Raw genomic sequence first — 26,164 nt, 5'->3', positions numbered from 1 at the left:
CGATTTCAATATTTTTTGTTCGATTTTGCATGTTGGCAGCTAATTTTGAATTAAAAATATTCAAATTTCGAATACAATCCATATGATCACTGTAATTTTACAGATTTCAACCTAGTACCTACTGTATAGCAACAATGATATTCTATGAAAGGAAATGTATTTTTAGCTAAATGCCCTGATGTGATAAATTTACCTAGCAGACCTAGCAATTAAAACAGTATGAACACATACATTTGGTTATTATTTTTTGCAAAAAGCATTCTTATTTTTCTTAATTTTTCCATCCTAATGGGAGGTTTGTTATTCAATTATATCGAAACAGATAGTACTGAACAGTAAACGTACCTATAAACGCTTCAATTTTCAATTGCAGAAAACAAAATAGTTATAAGTACATAAAAAGATACGAAAAAAGTAAATTTTTCAAATAAGTTGCACGCAAATCAAAATTTTTAAAGAGTGCATGTTTGAATGTATTTGTGTATGGTGCTTCAAATTGGTTAGAATTATTTTGGAACACCCGCTTGCAGTTCCCTCGTACCCCACAGTAGCCCCACCATACACAAGCAAGAATATCATTATTCTGATTTGTCTGTACTACCTGTCTTTGCCCGAGTTTCATTATATTTGTAAGTCTTTTTGAACAGTTAAAAAATATGAAACTAAATGACACGGTGTCTTGTAAAATTTTTATCATTAAATGGATATTTAACTTTTCTGTGGCTAACACAGATATAGTAGTCACAGAGAGAGGTCGTATGTATGTCATCAACGATGGTCCTCTTCCTTCTCATACGTCTTGCATGAAAATAAAAAAGACAGAAAATACTAGAACGATGATGTCACATACAAATACAACCCCTCTCTAGGACTACTAAAACTATTAATGATTTTTTTTTACCAGATTCATTATTTTCAAATTATTTTTTCTTTAACGTGAGCCAAGATTTCAGCTCTCTAATTTTTGAATGATCAATCCTTGGATAAAAGCTGTGTTTCACCCTGAAAAGTTATTTTTCAATTGACGGATAAATAGACAATAGGTACACATTCACAAATAATAAATAGACGGTAGGTACACATTCACAAACAATAAATAGACGGTAGGTACACATTCACAAACAATAAATAGACGGTAGGTACACATTCACAAACAATAAATAGACGGTAGGTACACATTCACAAACAATAAAATGCCTTAATAAAGTTTAACGTAAACACTTAAACTCATTAAAGTTTATAATTTTTGGTCAATAGTTTTCATTGATAGTTTTGGACATTTATACTTAAGTATTTAGAAAAATCTATCATTACTAAATAATGGCATCACAAGAATTTCACATAATTAAATTTTCTAACATCCAAATTTTTAAACTAGAAAAATATATTCTTATCATAGGAGACGGCTTTAGGTTTGTAATAGATTAAGATTTCGAAATTACAAATTATGTATTATATACTTTTTTCAGATAAAATGGTTTATGTTAAATATTACATTGATACATAAATGTATATTCGTTACACCTACTTTATAAGGTATATGATATTAATATATTATTATAGCTATATTTAATTCTTTCAAACTACTAACTGGTCAATTTTTTTGTTATGACACTACGCAGACAATATATTCACATTCATTTATTTAAATAATAATTTTTCTAAAGCACAACAGAAAACATCTTGCTCTTGGTACTCCGAGAGTTAATACTCCAAGAGTAAATAAACATCAAACCGTTAATTGCGTAGATAATAGAATGCATAGGAATTCTCACATAGTAATGGCGTGAAAGTATACAATACATTAAGGACGGGTTGTTTCGGAGAATTTGAACAATTCATCAAATTTCAACGTTCATTTTCGGGTTCTGTGAAAGACTTATTCAAGTTCTGTTTTTATATCATTGTAGGCTAGTTGCTTGACAAAACTGAAATAAAAACAGAACTTGAAAAAATCTTTCACAGAACTTGAAAATGAACGTTGAAATTTGATGAATTGTTCAGATTCTCCGAAACAACCCGTCCTTAGTATACAATATATTTATAAAGTCGCTCATGTAATTCAAAAGAAGCATATGTGCGAAAATCGCGAATTTGAGTTAAAAATACAGAAATATCCGTGAATTCACTAATTCCGTTATTTTAAAAGACCACGTCTGCTATTTATCTGACTTCGCTACGGAAAAATCATCTGCATATTGCAGTTTTTTGATTTTTAACAAAGATTTGAAAATTCGTCACCGACACCTTTTTCTCAAAACACGAGAAATACAGATAGGTTTCTTTTGAATTACACATGTGTCAACTAAAGAAAATACCTGTACCTACCTCATTCTAGGTATAAATTTGAGAGGAACTTTATATTCAAAGGATTCTTTCAAAATCACCAATAGAATTTTTATTGCATACAAATTTCCACATTACCGATAATTTTGAAAACTTTTTAACCGATAAAATTCTACAGGAGTGAAATTCCACATTGGGAGTTAGTTATACATGTAAATACTTATTTATAAATATGAAATTAACGATTCATATTAAATTGACATATTAATTTAAAGAAGTGTTTAATTAATCCTTCTTACATAAATGCCAAGACACTGAAAGCCAAGATCACATCATGATCTGTTCCAAAGATACGGGTTTTCCAATAATAGGTGTTATTTTGATATTCAAAGAAACTTTTCCCGTAAAAGATCAATGGTTTCGTTGCTTGTGTGGCACGTAGCGCCGTCTTGTTGAAAGTAAACGTTGTCCAGATCAATACCATCCAATTCCGGCCATAAAAAATCATTAATCATCTCTCGATAGCGCAATCCATTCACCGTAACTGTTGCTCCAGCCTCATTTTCGAAAATGTAAGGTCCAATGACTCTGCCGGACCATAAACCGCAACAAACAGTCACACGTTGAGGATAGAGAGGCTTTTCAACAATAACTCTTGGGTTTTCCGAGCCCCAGATGCGACGATTTTGCTTGTTGACGAAGCCACCGAGGTGGAATTGGCCTCATCACTCAAGATGATTTGCATTTGATTCACTCAAGTGAATTTTAATAATTTCAATGCGTTGTTGAAGCGTGTATCGTTCCATTTTTATTAAAGGCGTAGTTTCTACTTGTCAAATGTCAAAAAATGACAGCTTCAAAAGTAACATCTACCGAAATAGTGGGCTATTCAAAATAACACCTATTATTGGAAAACCCTATATTTTCTTTTATTTATAAATTAAGTAGGTATACATTGGTTTTAAAAAATCACGAAATTAATGTTAGCGGGTATCTAGGCATTTTACATAAGAAGGTTTTTTTTATAATGAATGAATCGATGAGTGGGACGCATGTTTGGAAATTGATGAAACATTAGTAAACCAATCCACGAAAATGTCTGTTCTAACTTGTATTGGCTAAATACGAATATTGATATCGATATAAACTTGTTATATCGATGTCAATATTCGGTTTATTTTCGGTTTCGGCAATTTATCGCACAAATTTTTGATCAGACATAACATAACACAAGGACGTGCAATGAAATCAGACTACCAAAAACGGACAAAGCCAATACCCACAACAGTTTATTCTTCCAAGGGATGAAATATTACATAGATTTCGCAATAACAAAAATCGGTCAATGTTAGTAAATGAACTGATTCCTTATTAAATATTGATATTAAGTTATAATATATTTTATTATTTTACCAAAGAATGTATCAAAATGATGGTTATTACAACACAATTAGTATAGGCATTTGTAGTGTTAAACGTTAGTGACAGTAAGATAGTTTCCTCTGCTAGTGCTCGGCCTCTCGATGCAGATGGAGTTCCGATGTATCCTGCTGGTGGTGGATGCGCTGAGGAGGCCCAGCCTGCCCGGGTTGCCTATGCCCCCGAGGGAGTTGCCCCTGGACGTGGAGCAGAGACTTGGAGAGTATCCCTGCACGTAGGAAGGGACGTAGCCCACACAGGAGATGCCGAGTGAGTTGCCGGGTACGAAGCCGGCGGTGGGGGAGTGCGTGCGGCTTAGACTGCGGGAACAGTTCCTGGTCTCGGCGGCGGACTCAGCCAGCCCGAGCGAGTTGATGTCCATGGCTGATTTGCTCTTGCGGGGGCGGTTCTCCGGGATGAAGGCCATGGTGGTGGTGCTGCCCACGAACACGGAGTTCTAGAATAGCAAAATTAATTAGAGGCCTATGTCGTATAAAATTTAACAAATGACTAATTTGCTTTGTAATGCTAATTTATCACAACTAATTTCAAATTATTTGACCCGGCGTTGCTCGACTTTTCTCTACTTACAATAAATAATATATATAAACCTTCCGGATTAAGAAATTCTCTGAATGATAGTGAAAACCCTATTAAACTCCGTTGCATAGTTTAGAACAGAGGTTCCCAAACTTTTTTGCCCCGTATTTACCACTTGCCAAGTATTTTTTTCAGTAGACCCCCTGCCTGCCGAATATTGAATTTTCCTTAAACTAATAACGTCCCATGTGATAATCATTAATTTTTTTAGTAAAAATATTCCCTTCCCTTGCCTGCCCAGCAACCGGGTGGCGGTATAGTTGCTCTGTCTTTGCATTGTGCAGACAGGGGCACCATTTGAGGTATTACACCAAACGAAAATGAAGCAAGATAAGCAACTGCAATTTCTTTCTGTAGCTGGCCCTACAGAACTGCCCTTTAAGTTCTTTTTCAGTGCTTATTCCGGTCAGTTTTTCTTGTCACATGATATCAGATTCTTTAACGTTGCATTTCCACTGTCAAAATGTCCTCAAACTTAGTTTTGAAGTCTGTGTGAAGTGCATTTAAATGTTGAACCTCAATATTACCCTGGACGTTTTTCAAAAACAATTTGGGAAACTGGGAAAATTCGCGGCTTCCAATGTGAAGTGTTTTGATTGAATATATTAAATCTGACGATAAAAGGAACGTAGACTCTATATATATACCTCAATTAACAACTTTACGAATTATGAAAATACAAATATCAAATAAGTAATTTCTCAGTCTATTATATTTTTGTTAGGTCTATTGTGTCATTTACGGAACTCCTAAAAGTTGACTTGAGGTAAATGGGGTTCCGCTCGTATGTACCCCCATTTGAATCTCGTGGACCCTCAAATTTTTTCCTCGCTGACATGGACCCCCAGCATGCCGATATCGACCCCAGGGGGTCCATATAGACCACTTTGGGAACCTCTGGTTTAGAAGAACTAAGCACACAAACAGACAGACGCGGATAGCGACTTTGTTTTAAACTATTTAGAGAAGAGTGGAAAGCGATCGAAAAATGAGCTTGACAGAAATCAGATGGTCTGGAGGACTCAAAAGTCTTGTCGAATCGCAACACTATCCACATCATATTCTGAGCTCATATTTACTTGTCTTGGTCGTGACAGGGGTCCAGTGGAGTAGAGGGCGCTGTCCCCGAGGCAGGTCCGGGAGAATGAAGTCCGGTGCTGCAAAACAAACATTCAATTATATAAATTCTATTAGATCACAAGGAGAACATCAGACGCTGAACTAAATTTTGCTGCGTAAATATTATTATCTATGCGGGGAAGGGGAGTATTATACTATATTGATTGATGTGTTTGTGTATTGATTGATCGGTTAAATTTGTACATATTTCTTTCATAACAGATTTTTTAGTCTAAATCGTAGTAGGTACCTACAAGGCAAATCAGACCACAAGTGCTAGCAATTTTCGCGAAAATATTATTAAAAAAAGTGAGGCTGGCACGGGTGCACTTGGAAATATTTCTAAAAAAGAAAGCTGGTGTGATTGCACTTCTTTTTTAAAATATTACAAATGAGAAAGCTGGTAAGGGTGTACTACTTCCGGCACGGGTGCACTTCCTCAACATGTAAAATAATATTGTTTACTATTACTACAATGTGCGTAATGTCAAAATGTTTGTAAAAGTGTTGAACGAGTCAAAAAATACTATTTCATGTTTACCGTCCACCGAATTCAGACAACCAGTCGCCCTTCCCACCGCCACAGTAGAGCTCAAATTCAGATGCACGGCTCGACAGTGGAAGTGTTTATGTCCACGTCTTCGAGTGTGGGATTCTGGCACCAAAAACATATTTGTGCTGAGATTTAAGCGTTCATTGTGTAACCGATAATATATAAAATATTTTTACAGTACAAAACATCGAGGTGTGTTGTGAAGATGTGCTGGATGGTGATTTGTCTGAGCGAGCATAAAATAAGCCTTTTTTTAAATTTTTTTTTTTAAAGGTTTATCATAGCCCGCCTCACTAGGCTTGTTCTCCTGTGTTGAGGCAGATATCTACCAAGTTTATTTATAGTACTATAACGTACCTACAATTATATAACAATACGATCACTCAATAGTTAGGTAGCATCAATATCAATTAACTAACCCGCAACCAAGTGGGGTAGGTAGTACCCAAAATTACTGTCCTCCTAGCTTAAATACTTGACATACCATTCTAGTATTTTACGTATTTCTACGCAAATATATAAGTTACCATAAATAATTGACTGAATAATTAGATTAAGAATTTAGTTTAAAAGCCCATAAGACAGAAAAATGCATGGGTCCTACCCATATGCAAAGACCCACTTGGTTACAGATGTTTTGTTTGGCATCTTGGCCCTTCAAGAGTTAAAACCAAGAATTTTGTCCATAGATGTTAGAATGATTCTTTTTCGGTTTAACCCACTTGGTTACAGATGTTTTATTTGGAATCTTGGCCTGTCAAGAGTTAAAACCAAGAATTTTGTCCATAGATGTTAGAATGATTCTTTTTCGGTTTAACCCACTTGGTTACAGATGTTTTATTTGGAATCTTGGCCTGTCAAGAGTTAAAACCAAGAATTTTGTCCATAGATGTTAGAATGATTCTTTTTCGGTGGAAAAATATCTTTTTGAGATATTTTATTGGGGTGCCATTAATTTTATCCACTGTATAAAAAAGAACCTCTTGAGACCTCCTTATGTACTCTCTTGGACTATCATCATCGTTATAATTCGTCACGCGCAGATAAATATAGTTTGAGCCAAGATTACAGCATTACTTTGAATGCATGTTACATAAAAATAATCCAAATAGTTCCCGGTAATCATAATGCCGAGCACTATTAAATTTGATATAATCATTATTGAGTTTTAAAGATAAGCCTTAATTGGATTTGAAATAATATCAATTAGTTGTCAACACATTAGAAGGTTACGAAGAAATTGCTAAATTACATAAGTAAGTAATGAAAACATTGGTAACCTGCAATCACATTCATTGAAAATGATATCCATTTGATTAAAAAATAGGAAGCACCTTGAAGTGTTTTTTTCAGTTATTGTTAATTAAAATTGCTGACCAAAATCGTAAATAAGATCACTGATACTATCCGGGCAATAACAATAATTGCTATGCGGGTTTTACATAACTTATTTATTGCTTATAGTACCTACCTACTTACCTGCTTAGGTATCTCAAATAAAATTTTCTCAAGACCCCCTGTGTGGAGCTAATGTTAAAAAAATGTATGTAGCATGACAAGAACTCATATGAAAACGTTCGATTTCTTTAGATTGTGTAAAATTATAATGTACTACTTTTTCGCATTTTATACCCAATAAGACCGTATTGAAGATAGAAACACGGATTATAAAATGGTCTCATTTCAACCATGACGAACGTTTTTAAAAGCATGGTCGAAGGTCAAGCCGTCTCATAACAATAGAAAAATATTTTCCACCGGGGGGTTTGATTTGATTGCTTCTCGAACATATCAGTGAGTAATTAAAGATTAATCACATTTTCAAGATTATTTTACACCAAGCCAGAAGCTTAATTTCAACGTGCGTTAGATTATAAGTGTATGGGTTCATATTTTTATCAGTTTTGAATGATCGCCACTTTTCGACTATATTATTGAAACATGAACAATCAGGTTGAATGGGTATATAAAATCAGGAGAGACACAAGGCAATGTAACAAATATTATAACAAAACAAATGTTTTTAATAATATAAATAATTAATGTTTTATTATCTTCCTTTTTTGTAACAAAGTGCTCCCGTCCTGAGAATTTCATTTAAATATTAATATAATTTAGGACGGGTTGTTTCGGAGAATTTGAACAATTCATCAAATTTCAACGTTCATTTTCAAGCTCTGTGAAAGATTTTTTCAAGTTCTGTTTTTATTTCAGGTTTGTCAAGCAACTAGCCTACAATGATATAATAACAGAACTTGAATAGGACTTTCACAGAACCCGAAAATGAACGTTGAAATTTGATGAATTGTTCAAATTCTCCGAAACAACCCGTCCTTAGTAGTATGAATAATATGAAGAAATTATAAATATAATATTATTATGTAGTGTATTTCTGAAATAATTACCAATACGAGGGGGTACCCAAAAGAAACCGAACTGATGTTGCGGGGGGCTTAGTTTTGTAATACCGGGTACTGCCGGTAGAACCGTGTACATCTACCTTTCCCCAGTCAAAATGTCAAGCACTGCGCTGGAGAAGTCGACCTTTCTTAATGTATTTCTGAAATAATTATCAATTCGGGGTACCCAAAAGAAACCGAACTGATTTTACAGCGGCTTAGTTTCTTAGTACCGCGTTCTGTCTCTGTTACTTTTAAAATTTCGTTTTTAAAATAGTTGAAATGTTCAGTCGATTTTAATTTTTTATACCCAGATATGTAATATGCTCAACGTTTTCCAATGAGGGACAATTATTAAAATGCCCATTTAAGCGATAAAAGCTTTGAATTTTCATGTTCAGATTTCCCTCCGATTTTTTTTTAAATTTTATTTTAAAAGTCTTGAACTTGTGTTTTTTTTTTGTTGTTTTTTTTTTTGTTTTTTTGTTTTTGTTTTTTTAACTTTTTTGAGTGTATTAAATGGTAGCCTAACAATTTATGATGATGTTTAGTGTGACTTTTGCTTTTTTAAATGATTCTGTCCAATTATACCCACTAATTGAAGAACAGTGTCATCCACAAACCGATGATTTATGTATGAGTTAAGAAAAAAATACAGTGTGTGGCAAGCCTACGCACGACGGAAGTGAAACTGTTAGTATTCTTCTCTCTCTCTTTTCATTTCATTCTCTCTTTTTTTTCTGTCTATTGACATATTTATAAGTAGCATGTGATAAAAAAATTAAAAGTTATAAAAATATGGGATTCGAACCCGGGTCCTACATAACGAGTGTCGAACGCTCTGCCTCTAGACCGCGAGGAGAGGTATCTAACGCGACGAGAACCGCGTATACAACGTGTACTCCTCAATTGACTTGTCCCGCGCCAATTTTCGTTTTCAAACAGGGCAAATGAATAATATCACATAACGTCTCGTTAACGCTTTATATAGGGTCGAATCGAAAATATATCGGCAGTGTGAAGTCATATTTGTCGTTTTTCAAAATATTTCCGTATATTTGTCCGTTTTGGAAAAGATCTATCAATGATTACGAGCTAATATAATTATTGAAAATAATAATAATGGTACTAAATTTAATATAATATATTTTATAAGTGAATTTTATAAAATATATTATGATAAAACTATACTAACAGACCGAACGATTGGTCATAAGAGACCGGATATAGTTTTACATGACAAAATCAAAAAAAACTTATATCATTGATGTCACTACACTATTCCGAATTCATGTAATATTCAAAAATCTGTTTCTGAAAAAATAAGAAAATACACAGATTTAGGAAATGAGATTAAAAGAATTTAGCATTGTCAGACTATAATAATATTACCATTTGTTATTTTTGCTACTGGCATTATACCTAGCTCTCTCTCATTCAAAATTTAGGCGTATTAGATCTGTCAAAGAATTTATACATAAGAATGCCAAAATCAGTCATTTTAAATACATGTAGGATTACGAAAGATTTTTTAAATATTTATATTGAGGGATCAGTAGGATTTATAGGTCTAATTAGAAGCTCTACCGAGCCGAACCCTCTGTTATTAAAATATCTGTAGTCGGTGAATTATTTTCCCATTTGATAACTGGTGAGTTGACGTGTTGTTCTTGTATTATTTTGTATTTATTATGCTTATATAATGGACTTGTATGATGTGGATTGACTAGATGATCATTTACAGCGCCCTTGAGGTGTTTTTGCACAAAAACGGCGCTATACAAGTCATCCAAGTATTATTTATTATTATTTGTGGAAAAGTGTATGGAAGGGTTTAGTTTTTTTCCTGTGGGGAAGGAAGACTTAACCCGGACATAAAGTCGGAAAAATTGAAAACAACTTATATTATTTTTGGCCATGGCTTCGAAATTTATGTGATTCAAAGATGAATAGATGCTAGATGCGTTAGTGTAAGCAGAATAGATTATACCGGGAGGAATTTTGTAAGTAGATGAGAAAGAAAAAAATATATTTACAGAAAATTGTGTTTCAACAAAAGAAAAATTATAAAATTTAGACTTAAATAAAACGTTTGTATTGCTCCGGTTTCCCAGAACGACTTGAGTATTTATTTTTAATCCGATAGCACTGATTACACGAGACACTAAAAATAATAATTATCTTAAACGCTATAAATATTATATAAACACGTTACCAATTCATAATCAACACCAGTTCAAAATGAAGTTCCTATTAGTAGTGTTGACCGTTATTGGTACGGCTTTAGCTGATACATGTGAGTGGATTTATCAGACTAATATAATATCAAACGAAAAAATAGAGATACACGATTTGTATACTATTTTATTTACTTGTCGGTCTTGCTTACGACGAACGAAATAGATTGTTAAAGACTATTAAATTTCTTGCGAGGATAATAGGAATCCGTTCTACCTTCACGTTGTAAGCGAATCTCGCCTGCATGGAATCTCAGATCTCCGAATATGTATATCATATAACCATGTAGGTACTTAAACATGACAAACGATCGAACTGGAGAGTTCAAGTGAACCCCAATGCATCTTCAATTCTCCAACTAAATCCATTGGAACAAGGTCGGTGGAATTAAATAATGTTATAGGAAATTAATACTTTAACAATTTCAATAACTGGTAAACTCAGTCAGTCAATAATTTAAAACAAATGTACACAAAGAAACAGTAGAAAATGTCCACAACTTTATACAAGTAATGACATAAAATCTTAAAGATGATGTTACATTGGTGGACAAAGAAAATCATTTTGTGTATTAGGGCGTGGAATTCACGCAAAGACAGACAAAATAAAGAGGTTTGTAGTTTTCGACTCACAGATGTTTATTTAAGCATCCGAGTTTGCTCTAAAAATTGATAAATGTAGCTGAGAAATGAAAATCACTAGAATGTTTCAAAAATTTGATCAAACTTCAATCAATCCACTCTATTTTGACTGCAGCGCCAAAAAGTGCTAGAGACACGTTTAAAAAGAAATTGTGATGCTTTAAAAAAAATCAAATTAACACGTTAGATATCCTTCATGAACCGACCAAAAATATCATCTATATTTTGTTCATTCATTTTTATTTCGTTTTTGTCTCACCTTCACACATAGAAGGCGTACCTATGTAGTGCTGTTTTTTAAATTAAAATGTTCGTTTATCTGAATTGATTAACACGTTTATTCCAGACGTTTTCACTGGCTCGTTTAATAGCGTATATGCTACTAAATCATATGCAGACTCTCCATATCCAATACATTCAACTACTTACGAATATCATCTTCAGTATCTGTAAAGACAATTTTTGGAGGGATCAACCGTAAGGAAATTGTAGAACAAATATTTTCGTTAGAAAAACCCTGTGTTTATATATGTTGTGTGCCCAATAATAGTTGTTAAATATGTTGTGTGCCCAAATGTTTGATTTATTAAAGTGCATGTTTTTTGTGACCAAATCACATTTAATAGTCATAGTAAAATAACAACAACATTACCTACCACAGTTATTACTATCATCTTAACGTTAGCCAAATTAATTATTGGAAAATATTATGTTTATGTCAATAGTTTTTAAAATGTTGATTTCTAATAAATTTTCCTAGGGTTTTGATAAAAAAAACGCAATTATTTATGTTTATTTAGGAGAAGACAGGTAAAAAGGCACCAACTAAGGTACTTGTGACGTCATAAAGTTTTTATGTTTGCTATGTGAATGTGTCCACTGATGGTGATTAAGTATTTTTTCTGAGTATTTCATTAATTTTTTACACGAGATTTTCTTCCAGATAAAACTTGCTTCCAGTTTTGTCAGTTGTTCAAAGTTCAAACACTGAATACGGCGAATTTATGTTTAGTTGCACAAAATTTAAACATTACCCCTCTTACCAATAAACGATTTTTTAATTATTTTACGTTGGGCCTTATTTGTTTAAATATCGCAGAATGCTAATTGACACTTGATCTTTGTTTTTAATTTGTAAATGGCAAACCAAATGATTTTTTAAGATTAGATAAATAGAAATATTTTGATCAATTACACTGTCCTTCTTTTACAGCAAAATGGACAGATTTCCACGTGAAATACTCCCCCGTGTCCACCGGGGTGGGAGTGGACTCTTTCTGGACCATCCACAAACGGCTGGCTGACGCCCTGATCGATGGCTACGTCCCTCTGGACGTCGAGAACTCCCTAGGGAATAGAGTCCTCACCCTCTGCTACAAGACCGATTACAGGGTGTGTCCCCTTTATGATTCCCAGGGAACAATTGCTGGTATGATGCTGACGGTATGTATTCAAATTAATGTTCTTCTATTATATTATGATGTTGATCGTTGTGAAAAACCTAAAGTAACCTACGCAAACAAAACCCTAGCGATTCTTTTAAAGGCGTTTTTCCAGCTTCCAACAAATAGCAAAATATTTAGAGAAGAGTAGCGTCTTTCTGATATGTTCACAATTATGTCAAATTCACAGTTTACAAATCTAATCTATAAATGTCATTGAAAGTGATTGATTGTAACGATGATGGGCAAGCAAAAGTTATTCCCAAACCTTTTAGTTAATAATCGATCAATTAAAACTGATAAGATTTTAGAATCGGAAGTTTTCATGAATTATTTGAAAACAACATTATCTTATAAAGCTATCAATGATACTATGTCAAATGAAATATTGTTTGTTTATTCTGGAATTATTTGTTTAGGTTCCTCCTTCAGACGTAGAAGGCCACGGTATCCCATATGACTTTAATGATCACCCAGTTTACGAGAAGAAGACAATCGAGAATGTCGTCTACTGGACTTCCACCTACTACTTGGTGGACCCCAAGGTCATTGTTGCTGGAGGAAGGCCCAACGATGTTGCACTTATTGGAGAAGGACTTTGGTTGAAGAGCGGAAGTGGATTCACCCAAGTGCCAACAGATCTGAAGAGCATCCAGGATAATACTCCTTACACATGGCAGAACTGTATTCCCAACATGGGTAAGAACACTGGTTATTTATACAGAATACATTATTGAGGCATTCGTTTTCTACAGGGATGCTTTGAAAGGTATCTTTAGGAAGTATTTAGGAGTCTTGAGATACTTATTATAGAAGGGAAGAAACACGAAAGCCGGCAAACAATTCCACGGCTAAGCTGTTGAACACCAGAACAAGTCTTACAAATGTTCTCATACGACAAATGTCCACCGTGTTAAAAAGTTGGACGCGTTCCTTTAACTGAAACACCTGTTAAAATGTTAAACATTGCTATTATCCTATTCCCACCTGACATCTATTCAGAATGTCTGTTGAAGAAGAAAGAAGAGAAGAAACCATCAAACGAATTGGCCGTTTCTGGAGTCTACCTACAATTTGCTTAGCTAGGGCGCTTGAAACAACTAATAGTACCAAAATAACTGTACGAAGATTCTTTACAATATCATTCTATATATTACTGCATCTTTTGCTTATTTCTTTCAATCTCTCTTTGCAGTTTCAAATGGTTAAAATAACGTCTCTTTTCCAGGAATTCACTACTATTACAACATGACTCAAAATCTACGCTGCGAAGACTTTGAGCCATACTTCCTGCTGGTAAAGGACGACAACATCGTCGGCCTCGGGTGGCAGTTCAATGGAAGGACCACTCCAGTCCTCAGGAATTACTACGACGCTATCGATGGCAACGCAGTTAGAACTACAGTTCCACTGGGACCAACCTGCTTATCAGCTGGAGCCGATACCTATGGAGTCATTTCCATCCACATGTACTTCGTGGAAAAACCCTGGGCAATCCCCTGCAAGCAGTCCACCGATAGCGTTGTTCCTATTCCTGGATTGCCTTGAATAAGTCTTACGTTGTATAATTTGTGTCTGAGGGAACAAATTGCCATCTGGCAATAAGTCCACCTTTATAATACCATTTGATTTATTATGTGTGTAAAGATTTAATAAAAAGTATTATAAATCTCAGTCTGTCACATGTTGCCTTTTATTAAATTTGTTGGACATGTAGGGAAAAATATTTGTATTTTTTTAAGAAACGACGATAGTGATAAGAAGATAAGTACAATACCTGAATTCTGTCAATCTAAAAATTAAAGTAGTCCGGAAAACCGTGTTCCAATTTCAAAACGGAAACCGAGTAATTTTCAATACAAGCTCCATTATTGAAAAGGTCTTTATGCCGAACAACAATTTGGATTAGGTCTTCTAGGTCTAGGCCTGATCTAAAGTTATATATAAATTTATGTTTTCCATACGCCATGATTCATGATGCTGCTATCCGGTGGATTTCCGGAAACCATTGGAAATCCTTAGTTTTTGTTTCATAAATTACCTTAACTAATTTATTAGTGATTTGTTTATGTTGATCGAAACTTGTCATTACGCAAATCGAATGATTCCACTGCGTATTTCCAGTGAGTGACTCGCAAATTCAAAAAATTACGATTGTAATTATTACACGATCTACCATAATATTAATTTTATCTGCGACTGATTACCTATTATATATTATCTTCTATCTACCTTTAGTATATAAATAGGTTATCAAAGCAGAATAATCACCAGTGCAAAATGAAGTTCCTATTAGTGCAATTAGTGGTGTTGGCCGTTATCGGGGTGGCGTTAGCTGACACATGTAACTAGATTTTTCAGGCTTTATAATATTTATAATTTGAAGGTTGGTAACCCTTCATTTTATTAAGTACGATCTTTCCGACGATGGAAAAAACGAATAATAATAACGCAGGGCTGTTTCTTGAGGATAATGGGTTAAGATTATTGCATGTTAAAAGCTACTACAGTTACGACTCTGGTTACTTTATAGCTGGAATATTATGTAAATCGTGTAACCTTGTGACATGACAAGCGATCGAATAGAAGAGAATTCGAGAGAACACCACTGTATCACTCACAATCCTGTAAAAATCTCCGTCAGCAGGGTTGGTGGCATTAAATGATAGTGGAATAAGAAAGAGGAAAATAGGACACAGATAATAAGTAACAGTTCTCAGAGTCCTGATTGGGTGCTATAAAGCCAACTACAAGCATGTCAAAGACGAAGTCACCCGTGAACAAAATATTCGGCTGATGGCTGCACTAAACCGTATATAGGTCAAATTAAATTTAAGATGCAACCTTCCCAGAAATCGTCAAAAAACTACACGCCTACTTAATAAATAAAATAAAATATTACCAGGTTAATATAATAATTATGTAGAGCCCCAAATAACTGAAAATAAACGAAAATTTTTTCTTGTAATTTTTTTTTGCTTTGGTTTTATTTTTTTTCGCACCGAAGCTGAAGGTTGATATACCAGTTTTAAAGGTTTATTTTATTTATATTTCTTCAGAAAGTGTACCATTGTTCTTATTCAATTTTCGTTTATCTGCATTGTATAACGTGTTTATTTCGTTCACGTTTTCACTCCTTCGTATCATGTTCGCAACATATTGCTGAATCATATTATTCAGTCCCCACGAATCGAATATATTGAAATATTAACCAATATCTTCTTACAAAATTGTAAAGCCAATTTTTCGAGGATTCAAACGAAATGAAATTATTTATTTTCCGATCTCCGAAACAAATATTTTCGCAAAAATAATCTTTACCAAATATTTTTATATCTCGAATGTTCGATTTACTGAAGTTCGTCCGTGTTTTTTTAATCGCATTAAAAGAAATAAAAAATGATAATATATATCATTATCGGGTAATATGTACTTGTACAATAGAATCACGAATGCAATCTTAAAATAATCTTCGGAAAACGTATTCGTGACCGGTCAGTCGCTGATATGGCAAGTAAAATCCTCCATAACGGCAAAATTAACTTTTTCCACTTTGATGGTGGTAGGAGATTTCAAAAATTGTCAAATTATTTGTAACCGGGTCTACGCTTCGACGCATTTTAAAAGTCAATATTAACAGATTTTTTTCAATTTGATATGAAAAAATACCAACTTAGGATTCGATGTAGATTCAGAGAAATGTGATGTAGATTCACAAGTTTTCCGCTTGTACTTCGAGTTTCCGAAGACCGTGTATGATTGGTTATATAATTTTAAATCCTATCCCAATCGTTTGTGATGCGAATGTGTCCATCGATGGCGATTTGGTATTTTTCCTCGGATATTCGATGTTTTTCTCTTGCGTCCCCGTGGCACTTAACGGCTGCAAAGTTCCGGTTAAATCACAGGCCGGTGGTATTGTTATTGACATCCTAACTTCTCAAAAAACAAATTGTTCGCTTTTGGGAACAACTCACTTTTTCCTTTTGTTGGGTAGTATTATTTTTGTTTACATTATATAGATAATTTAATATACTTTCCTAATGTAAGCTGGCGCTTGTGTTTTAGGAAATGCTCGTTAATATAACATTAAAAAATTGTACTTACAGTGCTATAGTAAGATATGCGAAAATACAAAATATAGAAAGAAAAAATAAATAAAAATTTAAACAAATGAAGGATAAGTGAAAGAGACCCAAATATATATTTTTTTAAATTACGTAAGTATTTAAATAATAAAAGTAAAATTTTCAAAATGAATCTCGTTTGCACTATATTGCATCGGTGCATGGGATTTAATTAATCATAGTTTAAATTAGTACAAATTAACTGGGTTAAGTAGGTTAGGTTAGGTTAATTTTTTTTTCATCGTTTCTAATGACTTTATATCACTTTTTAAAAGTGTGTTGAATTGTCACTGTGTTGAGTTATCATGGAACCGTATTTTTATATACCCATATTAAAAGTGTGAGCCATAGGTAAAAACATGGTTTTTTTTTAAAGAGGGTCAACTGTTGGTCAAACATCCTTTTTTTTAAATAGCGCCATCTGTTAGACGTAAAAGCGACACGCCTCATTGTTTCTCTATGTGCACAGACAGACTGAGCCACAGCAACGCGTTGCGGGGTATAGCTAGTAGGAATATAAAAATATAGTTTTATGGAATGAAATCGGCTGGTTGTATAAAAAATATTTTAACGTTTTTCTAGAAAATATCGTTTTCTTTCTGTTCGTAGGTCCGTAGGAAGTTCATTGAATAGTTTTAGTTCTTTATACACAAAATGATATTGGGCTGCTGTTGTACGAAACCGTAGTACCATTAGTCTTCGTACGCAGTGGCGGCTCGTGACTTTTGGGTGAACTAGAGTTCCAATATTACAAAAAATAGCATTATTTATCTAGCTGTAGCCGAAAAAGTATTTTTTTTTTGAAAATTCTGTTTTTTATAAACAACACCAAATTTTCAAAAAAAAATAAACAAAATCAATAATGTCGAATTTATCAAACATAGCACTCACAAGTCTCGAGCAGCCACTGCTCCTATGGTGTGTTATTTCTAACACTAGTATTTATTTCTGAGCATATATTGTTACATCGTCTGTAGTAAAGCTATATTGTTATATGGTCTCATAGAAATCGTTCTGTCTCCTTTATTGTCACGGCGAGAATATGATCTAAACGGTGTTAGAAATCACCACGCTTTATATTAAAATCTAAAAGTTAACGAAAGAAGAATTTAAATGTACACCTCTATGAAATCAAAGGTTCCGACTGCAAGTGTTTCACGAATATCCAGGAGAAACAAGCTTTTTATTTCGCAATCTTACAACCGAAATCGACAAAGCTTTTAAAACAGGTTACTAAAAAAACTTATTATAGTCATTATTCATGATTACAAATTCATCATGTAGCATCAGCTGTTAAGTTTTCAGAGATCCATTTTTCTACCATACTATTCGTTGCAACATTTGTGTTTTCTTCTTTCAAAATGTTTTTTAAAATTTGCGAACTAAAATACAAATAAGGGAGTCATATGCCGCAACTCACTTCTTCCGACCGCTGCAGGGTTATTTCGGGAACTCCACTTTGCCAATTTGGATACACGGAGAAAAATGAGTATGCGAATTATTCAAGAATCTCTACACCATATATTACCAAAATGTCGGAAAACTTGTTCATAAAAATCCTAATATTTTTGCATTTCGTCATTATATATTATCAAGGCAAATGCAAGTGCATGAACACGTATTCCGATATACCAGGAATCTACTAAAAGTTTATCAAGGAAACGCCTGCAATCCCGTTTGTAACCGGATTACCAATAATTTATAGAAATCCTTTATAAATTAAGAAAAATATAACATTCTTCTGCAAAAAATATAACATTCTTCTGCAATACATACACGATCAACTATCGGACACACTCACTGACCAATAGGATGCATGATCTGGGCAACAAGTATGGGGATTCTATTGATTTATTTTTTGATCTATACCAACACTTTGTCGAATCCTACAAATTAGAGTAGCGTTCGTAAATTAGTTTTAACGTTTTGTCTTATATTGCTAAGTGTTGGTTAACCCGGAGTCGAACCAGGTAATTAGTTGGCTAAGCTCAGTAAAAAGGTAGGCAGATGAGACTCGTGTACTATCAGGGGTAGGCAGTTCCTTTAATCATTAGCTCGTCCATCGGTTAGGAGGTTGGAAAAGGTTAACACACAATAATAATACAATGGGTAGAAAGGCACAAGGTATATTAATCATCTCGAGAAATACAGGGGTGACATAGATCTTTCTACTCTCTCCTCTAAATTGACGACGACCGGATGAAGCGTGGATTCTACATGAAGTTACAAGAATTGAACACAAGAAAGGGGATAGGTTGAAAGCTTACGATTCGCCTTGAGATGCGGTACATCATGTTGACTCAGGTTTCCCGCGCTCAAAAGCAGCGGTACTGTTGATGTGGTGATATGCACTCGGGATTTTACACGGGAACGGGACTCCATTGAGTTTAGTTTGAGCCGAGATAATAATCATGATTGGTAATTGATAGCGAAATGCATCTAGTTAGAAAACTGGAACGAGATCGCGTTCGTTATCGCGTAATTATGCAAGTCATGTTCGCGAGTAGTTTTTCGCCTTCGCGAGCGACAGTGTTGTTTAGACCAAGGTCGGTTCTGCACTGGCGAAGCGCGCTTAGGGCCGGCCCGTGTTGACTCTAGCAGCCTGGGTGGTCCGTGCCGATTACGTATTTTGACCATCTGGCCGCGTGTGTTGAATACGCCGCAACTAGCTGTGAGGGGAAGTTGGGGTAACTACGCCTTATTTAATTTAATAGGGAGACTGTATTACGTTACAATATGTAGTGTTATTGTAATTTATTTTTACTCTTTTCTTCTTTCGTTTTACTAATATTGTTACATATTTAGTTTTTCAAAAATTATTTCTTAATATTTTCTCATTATACTTGTAATTTTACAATTGTAAATTTTGTACCTACTTTACGATGGATTACATCTATTTAATGTCAGTATCTCCTGTATAATACAGATATTCTCCTATGTACACTGCATTTTGTATCACTTTTATGTAAAAGCCTTTTTAGGCGGATATATGAATAAATAAATACTCATTTTTCTGGGTGTAACATAAATCTCTTTGAATAATGACGGTAGAAGACAACGTCAGTCATAGATTGCTGACAATTTGTACATCGGATTGACTTGCCAATGGCGGTGGGGAGTACCGATATGCTTAAAGTGCATGTAATAAAGAAGAACTTTAATAAAGTGAGATAGGGAAATAAAAAAGGGGAAATCTTTTGATTCTTGAAAGAGTCTCTTCTTGTTGACATAACCTTTACCAACGCTTGCATAACTTCGGTCATAACTGCTTTAAATTAGTTTCTAATAAATATGTCATTTTCCAGCAAAGTGGACAGAGTTCCGCGTAAAGTATTCGCCTGTGTCCACCGGGGTGGGAGTGGACTCCTTCTGGACCATCCACAAGACCCTGAGGGACGCGACTCTCGATGGATACCACCATGTGCAGGTCGCCAATACCCTACCGTTAGTTACCCTCTGCTACTGGAATGACGTCAGGGTATGCCCGCTGTACGATGCTCAGGGAACGATTGCTGGAATGATGCTATCGGTGAGTATTCTATTAGTAATGATTGTTGTACTGTGTCCTGCAATTTCTAATTTGAAAAGTTAATGGTGAAGAAATACAAACAAATGGAGCATGTTGCATCAGGCATAATTAGAGGCAATTGGAACAGAGCGCGGCAAATGCACGAAATTTCCGAGCAATTTGTAATCTGAAATAATTATTTGTTTAGATCCCTCCGTCCGAAGTCGAAGGTCACGGTATCCCATATAACTTCAATGATCATCCAGTCTACGAGAAGAAGACAATCGACAGTGTAGTTTACTGGACTTCCACCTACTATCTGGTGGACCCTTATGTCATCTCTGCTGGGGGAAGGCCCAATGACGTTGAACTTATTGGAGAAGGACTTTGGTTGAAGAGTGGAAGTGGATTCACCGAGGTGCCAACAGATCTAAAGAGCATCCAAGATAATACTCCTTACACATGGCAGAACTGCATTCCTAGCATGGGTAAGAATATTTAGAATATACTACTGTTTAATATGATTGACAATTTGAGTGACGCTCATTTTGCCTAAAAGACGGGTATTAATTGAAAAGGCGTACAAAACAACACAAGATTTTTTGTCATCTTTGGTGTATTTATGTAATATGTTGTGTGGAGGTTTTTTTTTACCAAAAGGAGGGAGTACATGGAGGTTGTACACCTAAATTGGATACCAAAGGAAAATTGGATAAAAAAGTATAAAATGAATATCTTTGTGTGAATGAATAAATTGTAAAGTAACGCATTTTTTCCAGGAATCCATTATTACTATAACATGACACAGAACACGCGCTGCGAAGACACACAGCCATACTTCCTGCTGGTAAAGGATGATAACATCGTCGGACTCGGATGGCAGTTTAACGGAAGGACCACTCCAGTCCGCAGGGATTACTATGACGCCATCGACGGCAACGCGGTCAAGGCCACAGTTCCCCTAGCACCGACTTGCCTCGCTGAAGGAGCCGATACCTATGGAGTCATTTCCATCCATATGTACTTCGTGGAAAAACCCTGGGCAATCCCTTGCAAGCAGTCCACCGATAGCGTTGTTCCCATTCCTGGACTGCCTTGAATAAGTTAATTCTTAAATCTTCAGACCGTTATATTTCTTAAGGACGCTGTCAGAAGTCGGGGAATTTGGGTGTATTTTCGCTTCTCAATAAAATACAAATAAAAGCAAAATTTCTGAACTTAAACAAAAACTAAAAACTTTTTTTGAGAGGTGTAGAAATGCGCTTTCAATTTTTAATTATTAAAAATAAACATGTAATTTTTGAATTATTCAAATTTTTAAATCAAACATGATAAAATTTGAAAAATGGCTCACCTTAGGTTTTATCGTCTAAACACTAAAACTAAAATTACTGGTATGGAAAAAAAAACATATTTAGTAAAAAAATTTCTAATTTGAAAAATGTATTATAAATATTTTTGCTACCGCACTTTTTGTCTCACGTTTCATATAAAAAAATAATAAAACGTTCACAAAGGGATGGTCCGATGCTCTGTAGGGAACCCACTTGCACAGCGCGGGTGTAAACTGTGCACCCTAAAGTTTAAGTTTAGACTTACGGAATTCAATACTTCGTTTGTGTGAAAGCACTATGAAACAATACAATACAATGTTTCTTTTTTTTTTTAAATTGCCGACGGAACTTTCGGTTTCATAATATTCTTTTTTTCATTTTTATGTTTGTTATTTTCTCTTTTAAACACCGTTTTATTCATATTTCTAACTATGAAGGTAAGGGACATAACAATTTCTATGAGACCATTATGAGGTGTTCCGAAAAGCGAACAAATGGGAAACAGCCGTGTGTTCTCAAAACCGAACAAATTAGCCTGAGGAGTTAAGTTTTATATTTCGTACATGATGGAAGATATTTAAATTTAACAATAAGCTGACCTCTTCACGATTCATGATATGTGTTTTGCCTAAAGAAGTAAGATTAGCAAAATAAAGCGACGAAATCTGTTTGCCACACCATGTTTATAACTTTTTACTGGTAAGTTATGTCCATTTTATATTTGAATACACTTTTTAAAACGACAGAGATGTATTATTCAATATTAACTTTTGTAAGAAGAGAGAGCAAAACTCCAGAGAAGGGAGTAAAACGTAGCGGGTAACAGAATACCGAGTTCTTGCAGCAGAAGCTGATTCGTTTTCGGAAAAGGCTTTAAGGCTTTTTAGAGCGAAAAAATAAATATTTTTATTCTTATTGGTATGGTAAAAGAATAACCAATACCTAAGAGCTAACTAAAACCAATATTAACGTATGTATCCAAATGGAAACCTTCTAGAAGCCGCCCGAAGGAGAAATGGACTTACTGCGCAGAAGAAGGCTGATGTAAGATAAGAAGGTCAGAAAGAGTTAAATTCTCTTCCTGGTGATCCCATTCTGATTGTATGAAATGGTTTTAGTTATAATTGTTATCAGATCTGATTGAAAAAATTCTCCAAACGAATCTTTTTTATTCTTCGTATATGTTTTAACTCTTAAACTAATAAAATGGTATTAATACGTTTGTCTTTTTGTGTTATGCCATTCTGCCACAAATAACTTATCTCGAACCTAAAGAAGTTAGGTTCAAAAAGCAAGTAATGCAAGTACAATAATTATATGTATTGAATTTTTAGGTATTAACTGAAGTGTATGAACTTTTTTGAAAGCATAAATAAAATCTTTTCCGGGTTCTCGAGTTACTAAGATAATGAAGAAAGACGGGATCTTTCACAGTGGTGTCGAATTTCTTGGCTACGAAATAATTTCGGAAGAAGACTCGTGGAGTCATTAAAGCAGATGAAGTTTCGGCTCAGCTAAAATACCCAATCAAACTAAATATTTTTTAAATCAAAACCAAATATTTAATAAGGATTCGTGCTATTTTATTTATTTATGTTTTAAATCGTAAAACATAGGCCATTAAACAATTCAATTTTTCATGTTTTCAAGGCGATTTTTACAATTTTTTGTGAGTTAATAAAAACGATTGAAAAAGTGTTTTGCTCAACCTACTATGTTATTATAATGAAATATAACATAAAATAAAACATCGTAAAATAATTGTTTTTTTAGGTAGAAATTTTAAATTTTGTAAGTCAAATTTGTTTTCCAACGTAAATCGGTCGTCTGTCATTTAAAATTAAGCTCTTCAAAATAGTTTTTTAATAACTCATTTTTATTTTATTAATAATTTTCATAATAGGTGAGACGAAATTATTTTTGAAATAGTTATTATCAACTCATAAATTGCCTCTAAAATCGTGAAAAACCGGTTTCTTTAATGGCCTGTATTTTATAATTTGAAACACAAACTTTTATTTGCTACATCTTTTGATTAAAATATACTTATTCAGTTTGGTTGAGTATTTTGGCTTAGAAATCCAAATTTTAGTTTTTAATGAAATAGGACGCGCAGCCTATCGTCTCCGTTTTCCATTCCGGGAATGTTTCCGTGGAAATGTGGAAGTGTTGAAAAGTATGGTAAGTTTGGAGAGTGTGGAATGTTGATTGTGGACCAGAAGAAGTATTATTACTTTTCATCCTTCAAATTACATTTTAGAGAAAAACCACAGAAAGTTTTTATACTGAATGGATTTTTAGAGATATCAGGATTTGGTATTCTGGAACGACATTGGAGTGCAGACATTTTTATAAAATATTCTAAAATAACAAAAATCAGTAAGCGATAAAGCAATTGTAAATAATTTTCAGTATTTTAATTGTGTTTGAAATATTATAAACTGAAAGAGTCTTTGATTTGCTTTAAAAATCAGCATTTCACTTTAGGATACGTTCAAAGACAGCGAATCTAACGTCAACCGGGAATATTTCATAATAATCATGAATCTGACAGATTTTTGAAAGTAGCTTGATGACAAAATCTCAAAAGATCCCAGGAGTTTGATATCACTAATATGTAATCTGAAAAAAGTTGTGTTGGGCCACGATAAAGATAGTTGAGCCAATAATTTCATAAAGCTAGAATTCACAAATCGAAAGTTTTTACGTTGACAATGAAATAGATTTCCTACTGTTACCAGCTCTGTACCATTTATCTTAAGTATGCTATGTTTATGTTATGTTATGCTTATGTTATGTTATGTTTATGTTATGTTATATTTATGTTATGTTGTTTTTATGTTATGTTTGGTTTATTTATGTTACGTTATGTTATGTTATGTTGTTTTATCAATGTTGTTTTGTCAATCATGTCAATTTTATCCTGTAATTTGTTGTATTTATTAATAAGAAAAATGTTGTAATGTATGGCCAAGATCACTCTTAATGGGTGAAAGCCAATATAAAGAATAAAAAAAAAATAAAAAAAATAGATTTCCCGCCAATAATAATAATATTTTTTAAATGAGGGGGACCTTGAAATGAGACTGCTTTGGGAGAAGTGTACTTTAAATTTGGAAAGCAAAAAGTGGTTAGTAATTTAGTATATCTCGGAAATAAATTAAATGAAACCATAGACATTCAAACGTTATTGACAGACCGGCCAATCAAGAAAGCGGAAAAAACCAATATATGATTCTGACAGTTTAAAGGTAACTCGCATTGTAATATCACTATTCGGTCATTGAAAATATAATCTACTCACGAATAACTAGCCATTTTTACAAGGGTGCTCAATTCGCTGGCTGCGTAAAAAACTTAGGTAATACAAATCTTAAGTCCGATAAAAAAAATTCGGCCTTGTTTCCAAAATTGAATATATTTTTTAAACCGGTTAGGTAGAACATTTTACAAATGTGTAATAATTTACCCACCTCACTCAATTTTACCGTCACTATGCCAGGCGGTTCGTTTAAAAACGAACTTTCAGATCCTGCCTAGAATAGTCCCAAAATGTACTGCGCTGCAAACTTTTGCCTTTCTTTACTGTTCTGCGCAGGGTCTGGTTATTTCAATGTGCGCACCTCGGCGGTCAACGTGTGACTGATGCCGGTGTTTATTCAAAGCATTTTGGAAACCTCCTGGTGCCAAAAATATGGTCAGGTGGTTTGCCTCCAGCTCGTCGAAATGATACATACAGAGTTCATGTTAGGGCAAGTCAATTTGGATGTATATGAAAGAAACGTATACATTTGAGAGAATTGTTAATTTCCATTAAAATGTGTTACATATTATTTCACCACGCGTGTAATGTTTACGATTTACGTTTGAAGTGATTTAAATTGAATTCAACCCTAAAAAGTAAATTTCTGGCCTTTGTCGCTCTCATCGTATGCAAAGCTTAAATATGTAACAGCTATGTACAAATTACATACGAGTAAAATTTAACAATTTTTTGTAATACTAATCGATATGTATTATTTTTGGTTATAACTCAAGACGATGTAACCAAATAACATTAAGATGTAGACAACGGGCTGAAATTATTAGTATGTTTCACTCAAATTTTGATAAATATTAATTAATTGTTTGCTACTAATTTTTAAGATGTATTTCGATTAGATGCTTCTAACAGGGTAAATTCGATCTAACGCAAAATAAACAAGTAAAAAACTTATGCAAATAACTGGATAATGATGTCAGGCTTGCGCATTTAAAATAAAAAAAATTGCAATTTTTTCCTACGGTGATATTATAACAGACGGCATACTTGCTGTAGAGGTAAGAATATTGACTACGAATCCAATAGTCACGAATTAAAAGAACGGCGTTCGGGAGAAAATTTTATTTTATTCATTTGTGTAGTTTCATAGTTAAATCTTTTCGAAATAATATATTATAGCATAATATTTTCAGCACGTTCCAGTGTGGAAGTTACTCTCAGTATCGCCGTGGTGAA

General features: G+C 34.0%; 3 protein-coding genes across 3 annotated transcripts in view; 2 read left to right on the top strand and 1 right to left on the bottom strand.

The window, feature by feature from the left end:
* Positions 1-3,757: 3,757 nt before the first annotated feature.
* Positions 3,758-26,164, bottom strand: part of LOC149420485 (uncharacterized) — a 199,007-nt gene continuing 176,600 nt past the window's right edge. The window contains exons 9-10 of the mRNA XM_089636367.1: positions 5,385-5,462; positions 3,758-4,162 (exon numbers count right to left, since the gene is read on the bottom strand). Of these exons, the coding sequence (XP_089492493.1) occupies positions 3,758-4,162; positions 5,385-5,462 (483 nt within the window). The remainder of the gene's footprint in view (positions 4,163-5,384; positions 5,463-26,164) is intronic.
* On the top strand, positions 10,618-14,379 carry LOC149420488 (uncharacterized). Its single transcript, XM_089636298.1, has 4 exons — positions 10,618-10,672; positions 12,469-12,698; positions 13,117-13,396; positions 13,926-14,379. Exons 1-4 carry the CDS (start codon positions 10,618-10,620, stop codon positions 14,243-14,245), a joined length of 885 nt encoding a protein of 294 aa, XP_089492424.1. The 3' UTR covers positions 14,246-14,379.
* LOC149420487 (uncharacterized) lies at positions 20,205-21,544 on the top strand. The gene is made up of 3 exons (XM_089636175.1): positions 20,205-20,353; positions 20,541-20,820; positions 21,112-21,544. Exons 1-3 carry the CDS (start codon positions 20,342-20,344, stop codon positions 21,429-21,431), a joined length of 612 nt encoding a protein of 203 aa, XP_089492301.1. The 5' UTR covers positions 20,205-20,341; the 3' UTR covers positions 21,432-21,544.

Source organism: Hesperophylax consimilis, chromosome 10 (assembly GCF_061612785.1).
Source record: "Hesperophylax consimilis isolate HC1 chromosome 10, BYU_Hcon_1.0, whole genome shotgun sequence".
In the NCBI taxonomy this organism is placed as follows: Eukaryota; Metazoa; Arthropoda; class Insecta; order Trichoptera; family Limnephilidae; genus Hesperophylax; species Hesperophylax consimilis.
The sequence above is the reverse complement of the archived record's forward strand: the minus strand, read 5'-3'. Positions and strand labels throughout refer to the sequence as shown.

What these genes read in the sequence shown, in the direction of transcription:
- LOC149420488 (XM_089636298.1), top strand. Translation starts at nt 10,618, where the DNA reads ATGAAGTTCCTATTAGTAGTGTTGACCGTTATTGGTACGGCTTTAGCT. An exon ending in TTGCTGGTATGATGCTGACG is followed by an intron (nt 12,699 to 13,116) that starts GTATGTATTCAA and finishes TTATTTGTTTAG; the next exon opens with GTTCCTCCTTCAGACGTAGA. An exon ending in GAACTGTATTCCCAACATGG is followed by an intron (nt 13,397 to 13,925) that starts GTAAGAACACTG and finishes TCTCTTTTCCAG; the next exon opens with GAATTCACTACTATTACAAC.
- LOC149420487 (XM_089636175.1), top strand. An exon ending in GAACTGCATTCCTAGCATGG is followed by an intron (nt 20,821 to 21,111) that starts GTAAGAATATTT and finishes CATTTTTTCCAG; the next exon opens with GAATCCATTATTACTATAAC.